The 21,845-nt window shown below is 41.5% G+C and overlaps 1 protein-coding gene across 1 annotated transcript; it reads right to left on the reverse strand.

The window, feature by feature from the left end:
* Positions 1-6,276: 6,276 nt before the first annotated feature.
* On the reverse strand, positions 6,277-15,465 carry tspan34b (tetraspanin 34b). Its single transcript, XM_079519846.1, has 8 exons — positions 15,339-15,465; positions 12,284-12,360; positions 11,594-11,809; positions 10,135-10,209; positions 9,683-9,790; positions 9,406-9,552; positions 7,391-7,486; positions 6,277-6,830 (listed from the first exon to the last, which is right to left on the reverse strand). Exons 2-8 carry the CDS (start codon positions 12,338-12,340, stop codon positions 6,765-6,767), a joined length of 765 nt encoding a protein of 254 aa, XP_079375972.1. The 5' UTR covers positions 12,341-12,360; positions 15,339-15,465; the 3' UTR covers positions 6,277-6,764.
* Between the last annotated feature and the right edge of the window lie 6,380 nt (positions 15,466-21,845).

Raw genomic sequence — 21,845 nt, forward strand, 5'->3', positions numbered from 1 at the left:
TCCGTCTGTGAACAGCTAATCTCCGGCACCGTTAACCCGGTCGATGCCACATTTTGCACACACACTCCCTGGATGAATTTCCAGAACGGCCTGTTATAGCGCCACCAGGAGGCCGCTTTGTGCAAAACAAGTTTTTGGACAGTACACCTACAGATTTTGTCCAAACATCACGCAAATTGGTACAGTCTCTCTAGAGCCATTCAACGAAACGGGTCTTTCAGATTTCTCAGACTCCATCCTGATTGGCTAAGATTGGCTTCCAAAAAACCTTTGCCTGGAATTTTTCACATCTGCTCTTTATAGCGCCACCAGGAGGCCGACATATGTAAAACACACGTTTATATTGCTCCTAAACATTTTGCCAAACATCACACACACACTCCTATCCTCCTGGTGGAGACCTGTGCCCAGAAGGGCACTTTTTCTAGTTCCTCCTGTGGAGGGTTAAAACAAAAAAGTGTATTGTTAAAAGGTTAAAGTATTGCTATAGTAACCATTGCTGTTAGTTCAGTCACCGTGTCTCCATCCATGCCGGTCTCTCCAGGTCCAAGCTCTTTAGTGAACAGAAAATACATTTTCAGGTGGATTCCATTTCCAATTCGAATGGCCTATATTGTCTGTTCATCAATTTCTGCTCGTCATAATCTTGCATGTCTCGTGAAATTGGTATCTCAAACTGAAATTGTATCTTTTGTTTAGGCCTACTTAAAATATGTATATCACTTAGAGTAACTTTAAATGAGGGGCCACAATCTTCTCCATCTCTGTCACACATGTACACGCCTTCTGACCAGCAGTATGAGAACAAATAAGGAGAACCCTAAAAGTAAATACTTATGAAATCAGTTTCACAAAGAGACCTACACTACAAAGCTTTTTATGGACCTGAACTGAGCACTCCCATTATTTCATGATGCCAGTGAAGAGTATATAGCTATCCATAGAATATTTAATTATTTACTCAAAGCAGTGAATCAGTGACCATTTACAGATAAGAGCATGGGTTTTCAAAAATAACAGCTATGGTTTCGGTCAGGATTCAGGAGCCCCCCCCCCCCCTCTGGCTTTTTTGCTATTATTGTGATTTTTTTTATCTTGTCATACTAAAAAGGAGGCTGTACAGTACAGTCATTTCACTCTGTTCCCAAAGATAAAGTATTGTATTTAATATTTTTAAATGTCAGTTACTTGAAAGCTATACAAGAAATAACAGGACTCTTGTATACTTTTCAAGTAACTGACATTTAATTCAAAACAATAAAGGCCTATTAGTAGACCACAATGACTGATAATGGGCACAGGGAACTTAAATAACAACCAGAAAATTCAGAACTAACAAGGAACATCACTTACATCAGTTGCACCAAGACCACAGAAACAAGGGATCATCTGACACCATGTGGATAAATGCTGTAATTACAGTCTGTGACACCACAGTCAGAAAAGGCTATCTGGCATTGATCTAAGTAGCCTAACATATAAAAAAGTTTTGCATTTGCATTTAAAAAAATAGGTTTCTCACACATAATTATATGCCAGTGTTGTGAACCATTTTTGAATACAATATATACTAATAAAAACGTTGTTTCAATTTGGATTTAATAATACAAATTAAAGTTGTCTTCAAAGAGGGAGAGGCCTGGACCATAAAAACAAAAGTTTGGCGTTTCCACGTTTCATTTAGTTTTACACATTTGTAAATATTAAACAAACTATCACTCACTGAAACACATTTTGAAATGTAAATTTACAACAAACAAACAGGCTAAAGAAAACAAACAATAAAAAAATCTCTTCATAGAACAACTTCATTTGTATCATTTATTACATCACAAATTAAACGTTTCATACACTTTTGACAAAGACAACATCATAATGAAAATAAAATAAATATAAAATAAATTGTTGGATTATGTGAGTAAAGTATGTGCGTGTGTGTGTGTGTGTGTGTGTGTGTGTGTGTGTGAGTGTAATTCTAGTGTGTGTGTGCGTGTGTGTGTGTGTGTGTGTGTGTGTGTTTCTGGTGTGTGTGTGTGTGTGCGTGCGTGCGTGCGTGCGTGCGTGCGTGCGTGCGTGCGTGCGTGCGTGCTCCTGTCATTTCAGCAGAATGCAGTGTGTTCCTCCGGGACACAGGATGCTATTGTATCTCTATTTGTCACAGACACACTGGGGAACTATCGGTGTCAAGTTAGAAGCCAGAATAGAGGGTTTTCAGTGAAAGTGGACTGGACGCCGGGGTACGTACGTACTGCACAGTATAGGCTTACAGGAGTGTCTGTGTCAGAGGAGACTCTAGACCGGACTGTCCGGACATAGTGCTGGCAGGCCAGTCCAGATTCACTCATGGGGACAGAGGCCGGTTTACTTTTCACTGTGAGGGATATAGTGTAACTGTTGCGTACCATTAACACCGTCATCATCATTCCAGACTCCAAGACTTAGCATTAAATTGAAACCAACTGTCATCACCAGTCACCTCCTTTCCTGTTGCTTATAGGCTCAGCGGAATCAACAGGAAAGGAGGTGGTGGTGATGACATGGTTCTTTCTGTGTAGACTAGTCACTATAGTACTGTTCTTTTACGGTGTGGCACTATAGAAGAGGGTCTGTATGTGCCTGTTTGTTGCTGGAACAAACAGTTCCGAGTTGCTTGTGGAAAGAAGAAAGCAGGACATACACACAAGGCAGAGGTATTAAACATTCATTTTATTACAGGTTCGAAGTGGGGGGGCTTCGGAATGCCGATCTATTGACCCTTGCTGGTTCACGCTGCCAAGTAGGCAAAGGAAATATGTACCGTAATCATGCCCTCCATGCTTATTATAATACACATACACATGGCCCCCATCCAAATGGGGGCCATTATTAGACTTGTTCACATTTTATACTGAATTACAAATTTACCATGGAAATCAATGGAGGTTGAATTTTGTCCAAATATGGAGATGACTGACATCATAGTACTGATGTCAGTCATTACCACATTACCTCTGATATTTCTCCTTTCTGTTGTTCTACAATATATAGCTTTCTGCTGAGGTCTGATTTATTCTTGAACATCACCCTTCTCTTCCTGAGGCATCGTTTCGGGAATAAAATAGTGGGCGGCAAAAGTAAGTTACCACTTAAGCCCCATTTCCAAAATAGCAAAACTAGCGTAGTGGATCTATAGAGCTTGTAGGTCCACTATTGTCCCTATTATGGGGATAAGAATAGAAAATGTTTGCCTATAATGCCCTGCCCAAAGTGTTTATGTACTGTACAGGTATGTACAACGTGTGTCATGGACTGAGATGCATTCGGTGTTGATCTGAAATTTGATGAATCAGCCCACCCAAACTTATGGGTGGGCCACGAACACTGGCCCTGATCCAGAAAAGGTTGAGAAAGCAGTTGGAATTTCTACTCCAATTTGTTCCTCTCCTCGATCCCTCCTCATTTCCTCCTGAAGCCAGATCTGTTTCATTTCCTCCAAAGCCAACATCAGTTTACAACACATTGTTGTAATTAAGTTCAGCTCTCACTAGTACGGTGCAAATGAAGGGTAAGGTCTGTCTTCTCTCTCTCCCCTCTCCCTCTCCCTCTCTCTCTCTGTCTCTTTCAATTTAATTCTGTTCAGTTCAATTCAATTCCATAGACTTTACTGCCATTAGATGTGAGAGTTGTGTTGCCAAAGCATGATTATGATTGTGAATTTACCATACAACAACAATGATGAGTATCATACAGTATATTGTATTACTGGCTAGAATAACTGTCTCCTTATTTGGAATCCCTGAACATAACATCATTATCTGGATTCTCTATAGAAGATGTGGATGATGAAGAGGGTAAAAATGCCGATCAGTGAGGCTCCCCCGAAGCACAGCTGGACGCCATAGACCAAAGGCCACAGAATGTCCAGCAGTCTCCTCTGAGGGGCCGGAACCCGTTCTATGATCAGGTCCAACTCAGACCATGTCAGATCCTCTAATCGCCTTCTCAGGGGCTGCGGGCCTGCAATACTTGGTTCTTGGTTCTTGATCTCTGATTTGACCCCCGGGAAACTAAAAGGGTTGGAACCTTTATGGTAGTCTTCTACGTGATGCTTCAGACTCAAGTATTTGTCCTGGTTGAGGTTTTTCCCCACCTCCACGGCAATGTCTGTCCTGCCCACTTTTTGCAAGGCGCGGGAAAGCCGGTCAACGTAGGTCTTTGCGCCGTTCTCCAGAATCCACTGTGTCAGATCATTCCGGCACTGACCTTCCCTTTGTGCTGGATCAGTAGTAATCCTCATGATGCGGGGCTCGAGTTCTAGCTTATTTTTCCCTGGCGACGGGTGGTCTAGATGCTGGACTATGTCCTCCCTCTCTGCAGCATCAGTGGCATCTCTCCTGACTTGAATTGACTGTGGTGAGGCTGTGCTTGAGGTATTGAGTATGTTTACCTCTGGTGACAGTCGCCTCAAACGGTCATATATGCTCTCCTCTTTGTGGGAGAGGGCCCACAGGAGGTCTTTGCACTCCTTAGACGTCAGCATCTCCACCAGACGCTCCAGCTGGTGTATGCTGATGCCATCTGCCACAGTGTCCTCGCCAAAGCTTTTACTTTGGAGTAACATGACGGAGAAAATGATGAGAAGACTCCAAACCCTCATGTTTCGGCGATATATCGCATCGATCATGTTATGTCCCCTCCCCTATCGTCTATCGCTCCGTAGGTCCTACTTGGATGAAGTGGACGTGAAAATTCATCTTCACAGCTTAAATAGGCTGACCAGAGGGCAACGTCACAAACAACACATCCACAAGTTATCTCTATCTCTATAATAAGGTTGAAGTTTTTCTGGGCATACGTTCATAATGCTGCGTTCACACGGGCAGAGGCAAAAGATGCAAAGATCACAGCATAATTTGTCTTGTTGACGCTTTGAAAAATGTGTGTTTGTTGCTCGTTGAGGTCACCAAGCGTGCTTCTGTAGTGACGTGTGTGATTGCAACTACAGTTGTAGCTTTGCCTCTGCCGATGTGTGAACGCAGCATATGGCCTCGGTCATCTATGACGTCACTCAGTAGTCAGTACTATAATGATGTATATGTCATCTCCATATTTGGGCAAAGTTTTAGTCCAATCCGACCCCCATTGACTCCCAGCCTAAAATTAAGGTTTTACCACCGTTAATGTTTCATAAACATTATGTGACAAATAATTTGGGGATTTACTTCCTTGCACGAGAATGTTTTGGAACAGAAATGCAGATGCACAGACTGAGGGTTATCACCAGTGCACAAAATATATTAAGTATTAAGTACAACAATCCATGCCAATTTGAGGTACTTTTCTTTAATATTTCAACATGAAATTTCACCAAACAACGGGCAAAATCGGTGACCAATGTGTGATAACTGCCCAGTGTGGGAGTATGGGATTTATTTATTTTACCATTACTAACGCCGGGTGAAATTCACCCGAACACCTGCCCGTAGAAAAAAACATGGACACACACCCACCTTCTATGATGTCACTGAGCATCCTGAAGGTACCCACGGACCCACCCACCTCAGACATGGAAACACACCCACCTTCTATGATGTCACTGAGCATCCTGAAGGACCCACCCACCTCAGACATCGGCAACATTATGAAAAATAATAATTGTCCGGGTGAAAATCACCTGGGGTTAGCGTTCTAGGGTTACCTCGAGTTTATTTTATAAATATTATAAATATTGCTAAGTGGGAACTTAAAGTATACATCCAAACTGGAACACAATCTCCATTGATCATTAATATAAACATGCTCTGAAAATGCACGTGGCCCACCACTCAACACGGCAGCCTATTATGTTAAGTGGTCAGATGGGTGGACCGCAAACTCTTTTCTAGTGGGCCCTGATCCAGAAACCACTGCACACTACTAGTAGGCAGCACAAAAATACACTTGGTCTAGAGAAATACACCTGACTTTATTTTTAAAAAATGTAGTCATCATACAGCATACTGTACATACAGTGTGTAAATCTTAACGGCTATTTGCAGACTGCTCCAACAGGAATCGCTCTCTCCGCCATTGGTCCTTGCTTCAGTGTTTCCGTATATCACAATGAAAGCAACTGTATCTCATCATGTAATCAATGAATGACTCGTTATCTCCCGCATGTGTTAGTGTAGCTTATAGAATTGTAAGAGGTTTTGGGAAATTAAGATGGAATGGCTATTCTGTGTTAGCCTGGCTAATAAGCCAGACTGAATCAGCCGTTGGCAAAAAAAATTGCCTGCCGGCGGATTGCGGTCTGGAGAGGCTAAATTGTACGCCCATTTTCTACACCAGAGAACTGGTGTGGCCAATCGGGACACGGTATGCAATATGGGCGGGCTTTGGTACAGTGACGTTCAATGCTTGAGACCTTTGACTGACAGTAGCTCTGACCAATTGCGTCAAAGAGAAAATGTTTGAACCCGCCCCCCGGGAAACAAGATCCATGTACAGCATCTCCAGACTCAAATACCACACGACAGTGTGATTTGAGTCTGGCTTATTAGCCAGGCTAATTCTGTGTAGGGTACGTCGTCTTCCTATCTCAAGAAATAAATATGTACATTCAAAGGCATCTCTTGGCAATACTTCGATACAAAATATAATTATTGTGTTAATAATTTTTGATTGCACATGTTTTGATATATAAGTGTCCCGGTCCAATACCCTAAGAATCATTTTTCTTCATAATAAAAGTCCTCTTCCGGGACCGCCAGTGTCCAGGTACACACAATTCCTCTTCAGTTGTGTTACCCTGTGTTACTCTTTGATCCTATTTTGCAGTAGAGAGTCAAGGAGACAATCATGGCACACACCTGGGGATAGGATATAAACATTAAGCATTAAATAGAATAAAGAGTAAGAATGTGTGTGTGTGTGTGTGTGTGTGTGTGTGTGTGTGTGTGTGTGTGTGTGTGTGTGTGTGTGTGTGTGTGTGTGTGTGCGTGTGTGCGTGCGTGCGTGCGTGCGTGCGTGCGTGCGTGCGTGCGTGCGTGCGTGCGTGTGTGCGTGCACGGGCAAAGAAATAAAGAACATGACCTGATAATGATAGACTATATCAGTGGTTTTCAAAGTGTGAGCCAAGGACTTTCTGGGTTCCTTGATGGGGTTCCAAATGGTTCCAAATGGTCTGTAACTCTGAAAGGCTGCTGAAAGTGTACAAATGGAATGGAACCAAATGGAACCAAATTGGCCTGTAAGGGTCCATTTGATTTGAACACTCTCAGAGTTATGGGGGTCCTTGAAATTAAACCGTTTGAGAACCACTGGGCTATTATGAAACATTAAACATTGTTACAAACAATGTACTAGAGGCTGCTTCAGAGAGACATGACCATGTGAACATGTCCAAAGTAGTCAGCAGCAGGTGTCCTACCTCCAGAGCTGCAATCCCCAGGGCCACTGCAGCAACAACTACTGAGTTCTCATCGATCAGTTGTATTAACCTCGGGAAGCAGCCAAGTGCCACTGTCTGAGGAAATAATAAACACCAGTTACTACAAGTAAGACGCGCGAACGCGGGAAGCGAACGCAGCTCGTAAATTGCAATAACAACAATTAGAATAAATTACGTACTATAAGGTTTTTTTTTTAGTTCTTTTATTTTTTATTTTTTTTAAGATTTTTTTGAAGTTAAGTTTTTTGAAGTTAAGTTTTTTTTTTAAAGTTTTTTCTTTTTACGTTTCTTTTTTTAAGTTAAGTTTTTTTAAGTTAGGTTTTTTTTTTAATAAGTTAAGTTGTTTGTGTGTGTGTGTGTGTGTGTGCGCATGTGTGTGATACAGCTGCGCCCTCTGGTGGCGGGCGGGTGGTGTTACAGCATGACACACACACACACACAGACACACAGACAGGATCTGCTGGGTCTCATAGTAAATGCTCACTGCGTTCGCAATCACTGCGTTCGCAATGATCGAATGGCCATCAATTAATCATCAAACTCTGGGTTCAGTATTCTACTGCAAATACAGTGACCAGGGATAAAAGTGACAAGAAGCTCCGTCCAAACTCACTTCACGCAGTTTTTGATTCACTCTTTCTTTTTTTTTTATTACATTTTTTATCCCATGTTTTTGTAACCCATTTTTCACCCCTGTGTCAATTATCTAATGTGATCCTCTACACATACACACCCTCCGCCAACCTGGGGAGAGCAACGGACTTCAACTCATGCTTCCTTCATGCATGAGTGTCCAAGTCGCTCCTTTACACCTGACAGGGGGGATTTTCCCTGGTTGGACGTAGCGCGTGGAAGGAACACGTTATTCCAACCAGTTCCTTTCCCCTCCATCAGGCACCTCGGCTGGCCAGGGGGAGGCAGTTTAGAGACCAGGATTACTGCATGTTTTTTGTGAGGGTACCTACCTACCCTAGGGGACACGGGGAGAACATGCAAACTCCACACAGAAAGGCCCTTTGGCCAACCCCGCCTCGGGTATGGGCACTGATGACGAGGAGGAGAGAACCCGCCGCCAGCACCCACAGCGTCCCCAGCGGGAATCGAACCCAGGACCTACCTTCTAGCTGTGATGCGACAGCACTACCGACTGTGCCACCGTGCCCCTGATTCACTCTTTTTAAGCTGGTTAAAATATTTAATACTGAAGTTAACCACTTCAACCATAGCGTAGTGGACATGTCATAATAGGCGACTTATTCTGTGACAATTTATGCAAACGTTCAGTAAAAATCACACCCGTGTGAACTGAGTGGTGTAAGGTCTTATATAGACTGATCAACTGTGGTCTGACGTAATGTCTGACGTAATGAAATCACACCCGTGTGAACTGGGTGACCATAGCAACCATGCTCATTTTTTTTGGTACGGACAGACACGTAAACTAACAAAGCCAGTTGTAGGAGTGGTTTACACCACTCAAAAATAGCAGATCTACAAGATCACAAAATATAGACACATAGTGAGCTTGTAGATTGGCTATTTTTGGCAAAGTGATTTGGTGTAAAGGGACAGAAGGAGGGGAATGAATGAAATGATCATGAATTGATCATTTTCCATGTTGTGGTGCACACTGGATAGAGTAGTTAGATTCAGAGTAGTCCTGTGTAGCCAGACGATCAGAGATCTCCTACTAAGGAGTTAAGACTGACTAGAAAGGCCTGGGCCATGGCTCAGCGGTCCAGGCACCTTGGCTGGTAATCCAGTCTGGCAGTGTGCCGCGGGTTCGACTCCCGATCCCGACGGCCTTTACTGCATGTCACCCCCCATCTCTCTCCCCATTTCCTGTCAGCCTACTGTCTGTCCCTCCATATAAAATAAAGGCGAAAGCCACAAAAAAAAAAACATTAAAAAAAAAAAAAAAAAAGACTGACTGACTAGAAACAATTATTTTCTATTTATCTATCTGATAGTCTGGCTAGTGTCAGAGGTCATACCGTGTTTAATGCACTCTCAGCCAGATCTGGGTTACAAACCAGATCAATATCTGCGCTGCAACACTGCGGTGGGAAGTTATTTCCGTTGCCGTTCCAATATGGAGAACCAATGAAGTCTGTGTAGTTGTTGAATCCACAGCACCTTAGCTACAAGGGACAGAAAGATCATTGATTTTCATCAAAGCACTGAAGCCAACACGATCTGTTGAGTGCAAAGGAAATGCCAGGTTAAGTTATATCACAGTCATTTAATAATTTGTATAGCATAACAATGTACCGTGTCCATAGTTGAATTCCAGAGCTGTGTGACGTCTGGACTGTCCCCATATTCTTTTTTAATGTTTTTCACTACTTCCACTCCCAGCGAGTTAAGCATATCGTCTGCCTGAAATGTAAAGTGCAGAATTTAGTTTTTGAATTCAGTTGTGACTAACTATGCTTTGTTATAATGCCATCTTTTCAAAGAACGTAAAGTACATCAAATTTCATTTCCAGATTATTGTGCAGTTTAACCATTTTCAAAAATCTTAGAAATATTTGTAAAAGCTTCTAAACAAAAATAGCAGATATACATGTTTTGTATGTCATCTGCATGCATTGCAAACATGTAGATGGTCAATCTTTTTATTTATTTTGCCATTTCACAATAGTGCGGCCGCAGCCAGAGGCTATAGCAATGTAGGGCTCCTTGGCATGGAAAAGTTTGGGGATTTCTGTCTAATGACTTACCAATGGTTTGAACACCAGGACTATCACTGCTCCAGCCACCTCCGCTATGAACACCACCAACACTATGACAAAGAACTACAGGGAAGAGTGAATAAGCATGACTTTCATAATACTATAGAACAGTGGTTCCCAAAGTGGGGTCCGGGGACCCCTAGGGGTACTTGAGGGAGTTCCAGGGGGTACCTAACCTGATCCCGCCTCTAGCTGCTGCTGATTGGCCAGGCCGTTTTGTGGCCGGAGCATCAAGTCTGCCTGAGAGTTCCCAGATGGGAGCAAGAGGGGGGAACCCAGTGTACTCTGCTGCCCCATCTGGCGGAGTCAGGTTAGGGGGTACCTAGCTCAATTAGAGATAGTTAGGAACCAAATGGACCCTCGTGGGTTTTACAATATAAATTGGGGTACCAGAGATAGAAATGCCATTAAATCGGGGGTCCGTAGCATAATGCGTGTGAAACTGGGGGGGCCATGACATTAATGTTTCGGAATCACTGCTAGAGCCGGAAAACTCCTCCCTTGTCGGGGTCACTGGCATATGTTTTCAAATGGGGGGTCCGTGGCCTAATAAATGTTGATTTGGGGGTCCTTGACACAAAAAGGTTTGGGAACCACTGCTGTAGAACACAATGCATGGTTAGTAGAGATGTAACACACTCCCCTCAACAACAGTACCCTCTGTCTACAGATATTATATGTTCATAGCAATTGACTTAACAGTCCACCCCTACTTTGTGTAGCACCCTTGGTTCATGATGCCATACAAAGTAGAGATGGAATCTGGTCTGTATAAGTGCAAGGCAAGTGATCTGGCTGTACAATCCCCCACATTCCGTCTAGGGAATACAATTCCGCACAGGAACAGGCGTAAATTATTCTTTTAAAACGCAGCAATCCATGGGATCCATGATGCAAAAGATAAAATTCATATTCCCCCGAGCTGCTTAGCTTTTTCTTAAACCTTTGGCCAGTAATCTTTGACTAGGCCCTATCTCTTAAGGAATCTTTTGTCATATCCTCTTTTCATCAACTGTGTAAGATCTAACCTTTTCTCATACAGTACTTAGTAGAGAATGTTGTGCTTTTAGTTCCTCTTTGACCTTCTTACCAGCAGCCCTGCTACAGTCAGAGGAATGGTAAGTTGACACATTTGTTTTCTTAGTGACAAATAAAACCTTGATTCATGATGTGGCCTCTGTTGCTCCTCAACTTTGGAACAGCAAACAAAATAGAAAAAGAAAAACTAATTCATATACTACTTCATGTAATTATAAATGTGTTTTTATTTATTTTCTAATGCCTTATTATAAACCTTTATTGACTCACTGCTTATTGAGGTTTTTTTTTTTTAAATCATATTTGTACCTTGTCTTTTTTTACATGATTGCGTCTTGTTCAGTCACTTTGCAACTCGTCACCATTTAATGAATGAATGAAACAAGCTACTATTTATGAGGCATCCTACCATGAGCAGCATACACCTGCTTTCTTTAATAGCTCCACAACATCCCAGGAAGCCGATGATGAGCAGGACGGCCCCGACAGCGATCAGCAGGTAGCCCACGTTCAGGATCTGATTGATTTCTGAAGGCGCATCCTCAATTTGATCCACGATGCCGAGGATGGAGCTACTGTCCACCTTCACCCAGATGCCCACACCCAGGATGGCAACGCCTGCCACCTGGGGGTACAACGTGGGTGAAAAAGGAGGGAAGAGGGAGACAGGCGAGGTGAAGAAGGTGGAGAAATGTATTCCTCAAAGAGGAATTGCTCATTGCTCCCTAAAGCTGCAAAGTCAGTATTCAGCGGTAATGTCAAAGATATAGAGCAGGTCTTCTGGACTTTGTGTATCCCACATGCAGTTCATTATTCTTATCTCGCAAACAGTTATAACCTCTCTTACATTTTAAACGGTATAGGCAATGTAAAATGTTCCCACTCATTTCTGTGTCATAAACTAATAAAAGTGTCTGTCTGTTCACAGTAAAGTACATATTTGTAGTGCGGTTGCATATTACCACAATCGTTCCACAGCTCAACTTACGCTATACGTACATCATTATAAGAAGCCTATATGACACGTTTTTATGGCAACCATGACTGCACCTCCATCATTATTATGAATTAGTTTGATTCCCAAATGTTACACACTTACAAAGATAATGCCATTGAAGGCAAACATCATGGCTTTGAGGAATCCAAAGCACCCCATCTTGCTGAAGCTTGCTCTGCCTGTAAAACAATGAGTAAATAATATTCTTTTAAAGCATGAATTCACATTGTTAGAGTATCTACAGGGTGTGTTGATTTAACTACAAGAACAAATGTAACTAAATGGAAATGAACACTTTTACTGTGAATTTTATCCCAAGGCACATAATTGGATTTTCACATCTTCTACAAACCCTGTGATCTGTCCTTAATGAACATTTTTCTCATATAATCAACAACAGCCATTTTAACCAACATTTGACATTAAGTGACATGTGTAAACAGCATGCCATCAGTCACCTTATATAAGACGTTGTATAAGAGCGTGAACTTGCTGTCAATTTAGCTGTTTCTTCGCAGGTTTTGTTCTTAGTTTCAGTGCGTCACGCTGTGCTTCAGATGGAGTCACAAATTAACAGAGTGAGGCCCCCGTAATAAAGATGCTGTGTATGGTGACTTTGTAAAACCTGCACTTTGTCAAGACAGTGGAGAGGTGGGGGAACAAAGCACCTGCCACTTTCCCAAGCTCTCGGTATACCCTTTGTCACCTCACACACTTATCGTGCTCAAACAGTCACGAGAGAGCCCTTGCATTTTCGGTTCCCTGGCCTCTGGTGACATTTGCTGTATGCAGTCCGGCACCTCTTTCTGTGACCTGGGTGAGTGGTTTGTTTGTTTTAGAATTAAAGTCACACACACACACACACACACACACACACACACACACACACACACACACACACACACACACACACACACACACACACACACACACACACACACACACACACACACACACACACACACACACACACACACACACACACACACACACACACACACACACACAGGCAAATAAGCTGGGCCACAGCATTTTCATGAAAATGGATAACTAAACAAATAAAAGGAGGGGTAGGGAATGAAAGAACCTCACAGGTTACAGACCAACCCTGGCAAAATATGCCTTTTGCAACAGCTTGACTTTCATCAGACTTGAAAACATTACTGATATATTAAAGGGGTAAAGTAGGTCCATAAACTCTAGTCACAGATACATCAAGAAGACCAAAACAAAGGCTTGGGAGTCTCCATTCCCATAGAGAACTCCATGGCTGGCTAGCCAACATATCTCACCCAGCATTTTTGGAACAGTGTCAGGACAGTAGTTTTAGTAGAGGTATATAGTCCTTCAGCAGCAATCAGGAGCAGATTAGAGATTACAATGCCATTAACTACCTCTGCTGACACGCACACGCACACGCACACGCACGCACACACACACACACACACACACACACACACACACACACACACACACACACACACACACACACACACACACACACACACACACGTATCTATTGCAGGACATATACCTGCAATCGACACTCCCACTTGCACCTGTTCTGGTTGTGTAAATGCCTCACTTCACATACTTTGTTTTATAAACTTTGTTACCCCTTGTTTCTCACTATGTTGGAGTCTCTCTGTGTGTGTGTGTGTGTGTGTGTGTGTGTGTGTGTGTGTGTGTGTGTGTGTGTGTGTGTGTGTGTGTGTGCAGTGCACACGCACGTATAGTCCTCCAAAATGGGAAACAGTGCCCTTTGTCTACAGTGACAACACAAGCAAATTGTTATTCCAAACAACAATGACCAAGCAAATAACCCTATTGTGTATTGCAACGAGTCGCGTTAAGAGGTTTGATTGGGATGGCTCTGACTTCACATTCATACTGCACACATTGTGCTTGCCTTAAAAGGTATGATGATAGTAAACACGTTATTACAACATTCCCCAAATATTCACTCATACAAGTATGTTCAGTTCCGAAATACAGGGAGTGGCTATTGAGTGCAATTAACAAGAGGTTGTCATAATGTGACGGAGTAAAGCTGGCTAACATCACGTTAATCATACATGTGGAGCCAGAGGACAGGGTGTCCTTCCTTAGAAACATAATGAGACTTGAGGGAAATCTCTTCTTCATCCTCCCACAGTATTTCCCACTTCCTTATGGTCACTTTTCAGCAGGTATTCCACTCTAACATTCAGTAGTCAGCCCTGTGATTTATTAACAGGCTAGACAGACTAGAGTCACATGCAAATGACAAACATCATTTCCTAGCAACCTGCAAGCAGACCCATGAGCCACTTGCATAGATGGCTTTTACATTTAGCCTGGCTGAAATTACAAACTGATACTAATGATGGGATGGCACTTACTGTCACTTCCTTTTCCTATATTACGTATTTTAAAAGGAATATGAAAGAGTGTGTGGTTCTGGAGCTTTAAGGCAAATTAGCACACCTTATAAAATTCAAATGATGTTATAATACACCGGCGCACCGCTGCACCACCTGTGAGCATTTGAACAATTGTTTTGTGTTTATGAAGGCTGCAATTAGATAATTATTATCTTTGTTGTGATATGATTGAATGGCATGACATTCCAGTTTAGAATACTTGATCTCATACTGCTATGTCAGAATGACCATAATTAATTCATAGTCGTTTGAAGATGCTATTATTAGATGAAGTAACTTAATTACATACGTAATGTTTGATCATCTCTAAGACAGCAAATGTTTCTCTGAGACGTTCAATATTTGCAATTTCTAAAAACAAGGTAAATACCATTGAATTAATAACACACACAGAGCGACAAAGCCGTTAAATGTCCTTTCGGACTGAGCCAACTTCCATCAAAACATGAGACAAATCTCAAAGGATGCCATTGAGGGAAATAATTGCCGGCTGGAGCCAAGATCTCAGGAGGGACACAAAGGATCATTGTGGGATCCCTCCCTGTGTTGCCACGGCACCTGATTTCACTGGGAAATAAGCATTCGCCTACAACAACAACACCACCACCACCACCACAACACACACGCACGCACATGAACAACATGCTACTTCTTGGTGATGGCTTTGAATTAGTGAGCCCCAGACAGTTCAAGTTCAAGTGAGCCCTCTAAAAAGAATCTTGTCAGTACTGTACCTTTTTCAGATGAGAAGTTCCAAAAGGTAAGGCGGTCAGAGGGTGGGTGATGTTTGAGTTCAGCTGGTCTTCACTCAGATGATGGAGGCGGTTGCTTGTGCACGGCGAGTGTCAACAGGAGCAGAAGAGACCAGTTTTTTTTCCTGTGTCCTCTACAAGCTCTTGGTGTCTCCCTCTCTCTCTCCCTCCCCGCTGCTCGCTCTGGGAGATGAGTGTGAATGCGTTCTTTTCTCTTGTCAGCGTTCTGGTCTTATTTTAAGGCTGCCAGTTTGTTATACCGTAGGTGAGGGGAGGGGGCGGGATGAGAGGAACAGGTGGGCGTGACCCATGAAGCCAAGTTGTTCAGCTCACCATGGCTCCAGAACAGAGCCATACCCACCTGAGGGGAAACCAAACACACACACACACACACTCACGCAAATGCACGCACACACACACACACACACACACACACACACAGAGCAGTGTCTTTGTATCAAGGTGTGAATTGATTTAAATGTTTTCTCATGCCAATAAAGCTCAGTTGAATTGAACTGTATTTAAATCCCCCCACACACAGACACAGACTGTATACTCAGTCACTTTTGAAAACCCAGTTTTTCAACCATTCTATAGGCGACCCAAATGCTGCTATTTGTTTTGTTTTGTGTCTTTTGTTTCTTCTCGTTTTCATATTGCTTTTGATTGTGACTATGCTATACTGTATGTTGTTTTTTAAACCTTGCTCTGTACAGCACTTTGGAGCCTTGTTTTGAAAGGTGCTATATAAATAAACTTCAATATCATTATCATACTAAAATCATAACAGCTGTTAAACTGAACAGATCGGAAACTGGGTTGTCAGCAACAATACAATACGTCATTGTTGGTTTGGACTTTGACCTCATAATTTCTACTGTAACAGCGTGACAGAGAGAACATATTAAACTATAAACTTTCACAATGTCTTTTCGTGTATGACACAGAACACTAGTTGTGTAACAACTGAACTGGAACGGGAATCACCTGCAATACAAGGAAGCCCTGCTTAGAATGATTACTCGTGAAATGGTATAACCACCAGTAACACACTAATAAAATGATTCCTCTCTGCCAGGCAGGATGCATGCCCCACTAATAATAGTGACCTATAGGCATATATGCACTTACATTCCTACCTATGGCCAATGTAGCAAAACACCTTGTATTGTACAGTACATGGTCTCTGTCCTTCTCTCTCTCTCTCTCTCTCTCTCCACTTAAACCCCATAATATGCCATATGGGTAACTGGAGTTCCTCAGGGCTCAATACTAGTGTTTTTTCAGTTTTCTGTTATTGTTGGGAAAGCTTCAGCTGAAAATAGCCAATCGAAAAGCTTACAACACAAGACAACGCATTGTGAACATGTCGATCTACTATTTTAGGCTGAAGCTTTCCCCACAATATTGATGCTGGGTTTTAAGTGGTTAATACACATTATTTGCCTCTCTCTGTCTGGGGCACGGTCGATGATACTGTTCTGGGGTTGAACATGAGTATGAAACAGCACGCACACCATTCAATGAAAGACTGCGATTTCACGTGTCAGATTTTTAGCTATGCTGAGTTTTTGCTATGGCCCACACTCTCATTGCGAGTAAGAGCTGGGCACCATGCCCTAAATTGACAAACCCAATTTGTCATGAAAGTGCTTTGTGCCGTTTGTGCCGAGTCTGTCCTCTCATCTGGGATTAGCTCAATGCTCGACCCTGTTGTGAACAAGTTTAGTGCTTTATCATGGTTCGTCCACAAAGTAACAGTTTTTGTATTGACTGACTTGTGCTTTCATTTGAAATGTACCCATTCTGCATACTGTGAAATAAAATGTTCAATCAATCAACGTGTTGTCATCATGGCCCTCTGAACACCCTCAACAACAATGGCATCCTGAGTGAGAGAACACAATGAGACATGATAAATAATAGATTTAGTATCTTCTAGAAAACTACTAAATAAGAAGAAATTCTGACACTCCCATCAAATCAATAGGCCAACATTCTCTTCAACACCACAACCGGTGGCTCAGGGGTAGAGTGGCTGGATGGTAACCGCAAGGTTTCTAGTTCGAACCCGAGTTAGTGTCGAAGTGTCCTTGAGCAAGACACTGAACCCCTAATTGCTCCTGATGTGCTGGTTGGTGCCTTGCATGGTTTCTGCTGCCATCGGTGTATGAATGTGTGTGTGAATGGGTGAATGTAATGCACAATCTATGTAAAGCACCTTGGATAAAGGCGCTATATAAATGCACCATTTACCATTTTTAACCACCTAAACCCTATTTACATAGGCCTACTTAATTGACTGGGGCCGGGCAGAGTAAAGGATTTAACTAAATCTGGGTGTTACGTTATTACATTCATTGAATGCAAGCAAACATACGATGCAAACATTGCATTTAATTTGAAATTGTATTTCTAATTGTATTTCTTCCAGTAAAACGACCTCTACTGAAATGTCATCAGAAGTGTCACTCTTAATTACTATTGTCCTAAACTAAATTTAAAGCTGGCTAAAGTGTTCAGATAACTATCCCTTCTATGATGTAGAACAGGGGTTCTCAACGTTTTTGGCCGGGGACCACGGAAAATGCTTTGGCAACGTCTCGGGACCCCCGCCCCCCAATATAAATTGACTGCTACAATAACCTTAATAATAGAGACAATACACCATAAATAAATATGGAAACCAGATATAATCATTAGGGAAGGTGTATTAGTGCGGCGGATAACCAAACCAATTGTGCATTTTATGACTAAAGCATGAAACTTTCAGAATATCATCTACACACCCAAAGGTTTGATTTCAGACGTGGAACCACTTTCTGACTGACCTCTGGTGACCTTGAGGGGTCATTGACCTCAGAATTGCATTTTTGCACGTTTTGCTCCATTATTTTCCACTATAATAATTATTTATGTTTGTTAAATGGAAGTTTTGTTCTAATGAATGACAACTTAAACCCCAATAGTCTACATAAATGGTGAATCATGTCAACTTTTATGATATAAATGTTATGACATTGTTATAACATTAAAAACATCTAGGAGAGAGATAGTGCGGAGAGAGAGAGTGAGGCGGTTAAGCTCATATATGGAAGGTATTGTGCATGTTATGACTAAAGCATGGCACTTTCTACAGTGTTTCTATATACCATGAAGTTTGTTTTTAGACGTGTAGGCTGTACACATTTCGGGCTGTCAAACCATGCTGTAAACTGCCCATGTTAATCCCAGAAATGTTTTTTCCTTTAAACTTTTATGATTAAAATGTCATCTATAGGCTGGCAGATGATGATTGTTTGCTAAAAGTTATATGTTGGACAATTTGGGTAATTAGCATAATGAGCAAATCAATTGCTTAATGAGCAAATTAACTGGAAATGGCTATCATTTTGCATCCATTGAACTGGGGTGACTTAAGAGTCAAAGTCTATGTTTGTGATATCCAGAAATGCATCTGTTATTATGGTGAAGTCATACACCCTTTCTTCATTAGCATAATTGGCATAAATTATGTAAAACATAGGTACAAATTAGGAATTAGCTATAGTGTTATTGCTTTTAGTCAACATATCAAGGTTGTTTTAGAGTCTACATCTATATTATGTTACATACATTAATCTCTTGCCATAACTAAATTATGAAATTGTTCCTCATTTGCATAATTTGCATAAAGTATATAATAATTCGTCTTTCGGCCTATTTTATGACATGTCTAATCCAGTGGAGTGACGGGGCAGCAGTGGCTCATGAGGTAGATGATCGGACGTCTTGGAATCTGAAAGCAAGGCACTCTGCATTGGAACATTGATGAACATGTCTGTGATAAAAGCAGGCATCGAGTGTTATCAGATGCTTGTGCTTGTGATACTGTCTCCTTACTCTCCTACCCTGTGAGAAAGTACCATGCCTAGTCTCTCAATACAGTTCCTGTTGGAACTTCTACAACCCATTCACAAGAAGGATGGCCATAGCTGAATGAGCCACCTGGGAAACAGAAGGTCCCAGGTTCAATTCCAGGCCCCGGCAATGTGTCGAGGTATACATAAGCAAGACCCTTAATCCCCAACTACCCCTGACCTCAAAGGTCTGACGGCCTTGAGCAGCAATAACCTAATTGAAGCAGAAAACTGAATTTTCCAATATGGTTAATATAAGGTCTGATACACAAAGATGAAGACAAAGAAGATGTAGAGGCTGAAGGGAATGAGGAGAGAGATTATGAAGATAGTGGAAAAAGACCATTGAGTGTGAGGTTGTGGTTCTAAGTGAACTTACTAGTACTCATTATGGTACATTTTTTGTCCACTCAGTCTGTGTCTCAGAGTAGGGCTGTGGACAGTTCAGAGACTTGCCTACCGGTGACATTGTCGGTAGGCAGGTTTTTCATTTTTGAACATTTAAATGTTTTAATTTGATTTTGTATTAATGTGAGAACAATGACTTCTATAATAGCTAACTTTCCAAAAATATAGTCTTCAGTTTATATTAGCTTGGATTCTCCATCGATGTCACTGGTAGCAAGTGTTATGACAGAAATGGTACCATATTATCTCCCAACATCTCCTTAAATTCCTGCCACCTGGTATAGAAGGCTTAAGAGTATCCAACAGTTACTTCCCCCAAAACGTATGAACCCTGAAAGCTCGCCATGCTGCCTCCAAAACCAAAATCATGAGATGAATAGGGCATACAATAGCAGTGGCAGCCATTTTCGGGTTCCATCGTTCCAGACCCCATTGTTTTTTCCCCCATAGAGATTTCTACGAATATTTATATAAAAAAAACAATAAGCCTATAGAATCAAGCCATCCAGGACCGTACTGAATCATGACGTTAAAACATTTGATTCTGTGATTTCTTTTTAAATATTTAATTATATAATATACAATAGCCTTTGTTTTTCACAGCATTTATGAATCCTGGATTGATATATATATTGTTTGGAAATGGTCTGGATGGATGGATGGAACCATAAAATAGCCACCACTGCTATGCCCTATAGCACCTTTGAATATACTGTAACGATATTCATTGGATATAAAAACCAAAAAAACGAATCAATCAAGTCTTTCTGTATTTTTTTCTTCCATAACTTCATTAAAAAAAGATTAAGACCAATACAATAATGTTAAAATAACGACAACTATCTCTTCTGTGGTTCTTGTCATTTTTTACTCTTCGCTGCCACAAGCTCCTGTGCAGCTTTCTTGGCTTTGACCATCTCCTTATACCTCTTCATACAGTCCTTTTTGTAGCTCTATGAAGAGCTGCATCTTTATTTTATTTTGCTAGCACTGTAGAAAGTGTCATGCTTTAGTCATAAAATGCACAATACCTTCCATATATGAGCTTAACCGCTCTCTATAGATGTTTTTAATGTTATTACAATGTCATAACATTTATATCATAAACGTTGACATGATTCACCATCTCTGTAGACTATTGGGCTTTAAGTTGTCATTCATTAGAACAAAACTTCCATTTAACAAACAATAATAATTATTATAGTGGAAAATAATGGAGCAAAACGTGCAAAAATGCAATTCTGAGGTCAATGACCCCTCAAGGTCACCAGAGGTCAGTCAGAAAGTGGTTCCACGTCTGAAATCAAACCTTGGGGTGTGTAGATGATATTCTGAAAGTTTCATGCTTTAGTCATAAAATGCACAATACTTTCCATATATGAGCTTAACCGCCGCACTATATGCATGTGTGTACTATATGTAAACTCTTCATTTCCATTTTCCAGCCATTCAGTTGCATTAAAAAAAATCACACCCGTGTGAACTGAGTGGTGTAAGGTCTGTCTGACGTAATGAAATCATGTCTGACGTAATGAAATCACACCCGGGTGTGATTTCATTAACTGGCTTTTTTGTGCAGAAAAAATGAGCATGGTTGCTATGTTCACCCTGTTCACCCGGGTGTGATTTCATTACGTCATTACAACAGGGTGAACATAGCAACCATGGTCATTTTTTCTGCACAAAAAAGCCAGTTGTAGGAGTGGTTTACACCACTCAAAAAAAAGAAAAATAAATATTTGGGGACCACCCAAAATAATTTGGCGACCCCCTGAGGGGTCGTGACCCACGGGTTGAGAACCCCTGATGTAGAAGACGTATCCACTCAAATCCACTGAAAAGGAAACTAATTTATTAAGATTTCTGATTAAGATGCAAGGACACCCAAATTGATATGCATCAGGCCACAGACCACTATTTGAAAAGATAAACTTTTGTTCAACTTTGACGATCGACCCCTCTGTCACAGCTGCTGGCATAGTGATACTGGCGGAGTGCAGTCAGAGACTGATGGAAATTAATGTTACAATAGTACTCATTTCTAAAGAATGTTAGTTCAGTCTCCATCTCCCCAGTTCTTTTTGCATTTTCTTCTATATACCAATTTATTTCAATCAGGATAGAGGACTCAGTCAGGATACTGATAGGAAGTGATGACACAAATAAAATTAGCAGACACAAT

Source organism: Electrona antarctica (assembly GCF_951216825.1).
Source record: "Electrona antarctica genome assembly, chromosome: 14".
Classification (NCBI taxonomy): Eukaryota; Metazoa; Chordata; class Actinopteri; order Myctophiformes; family Myctophidae; genus Electrona; species Electrona antarctica.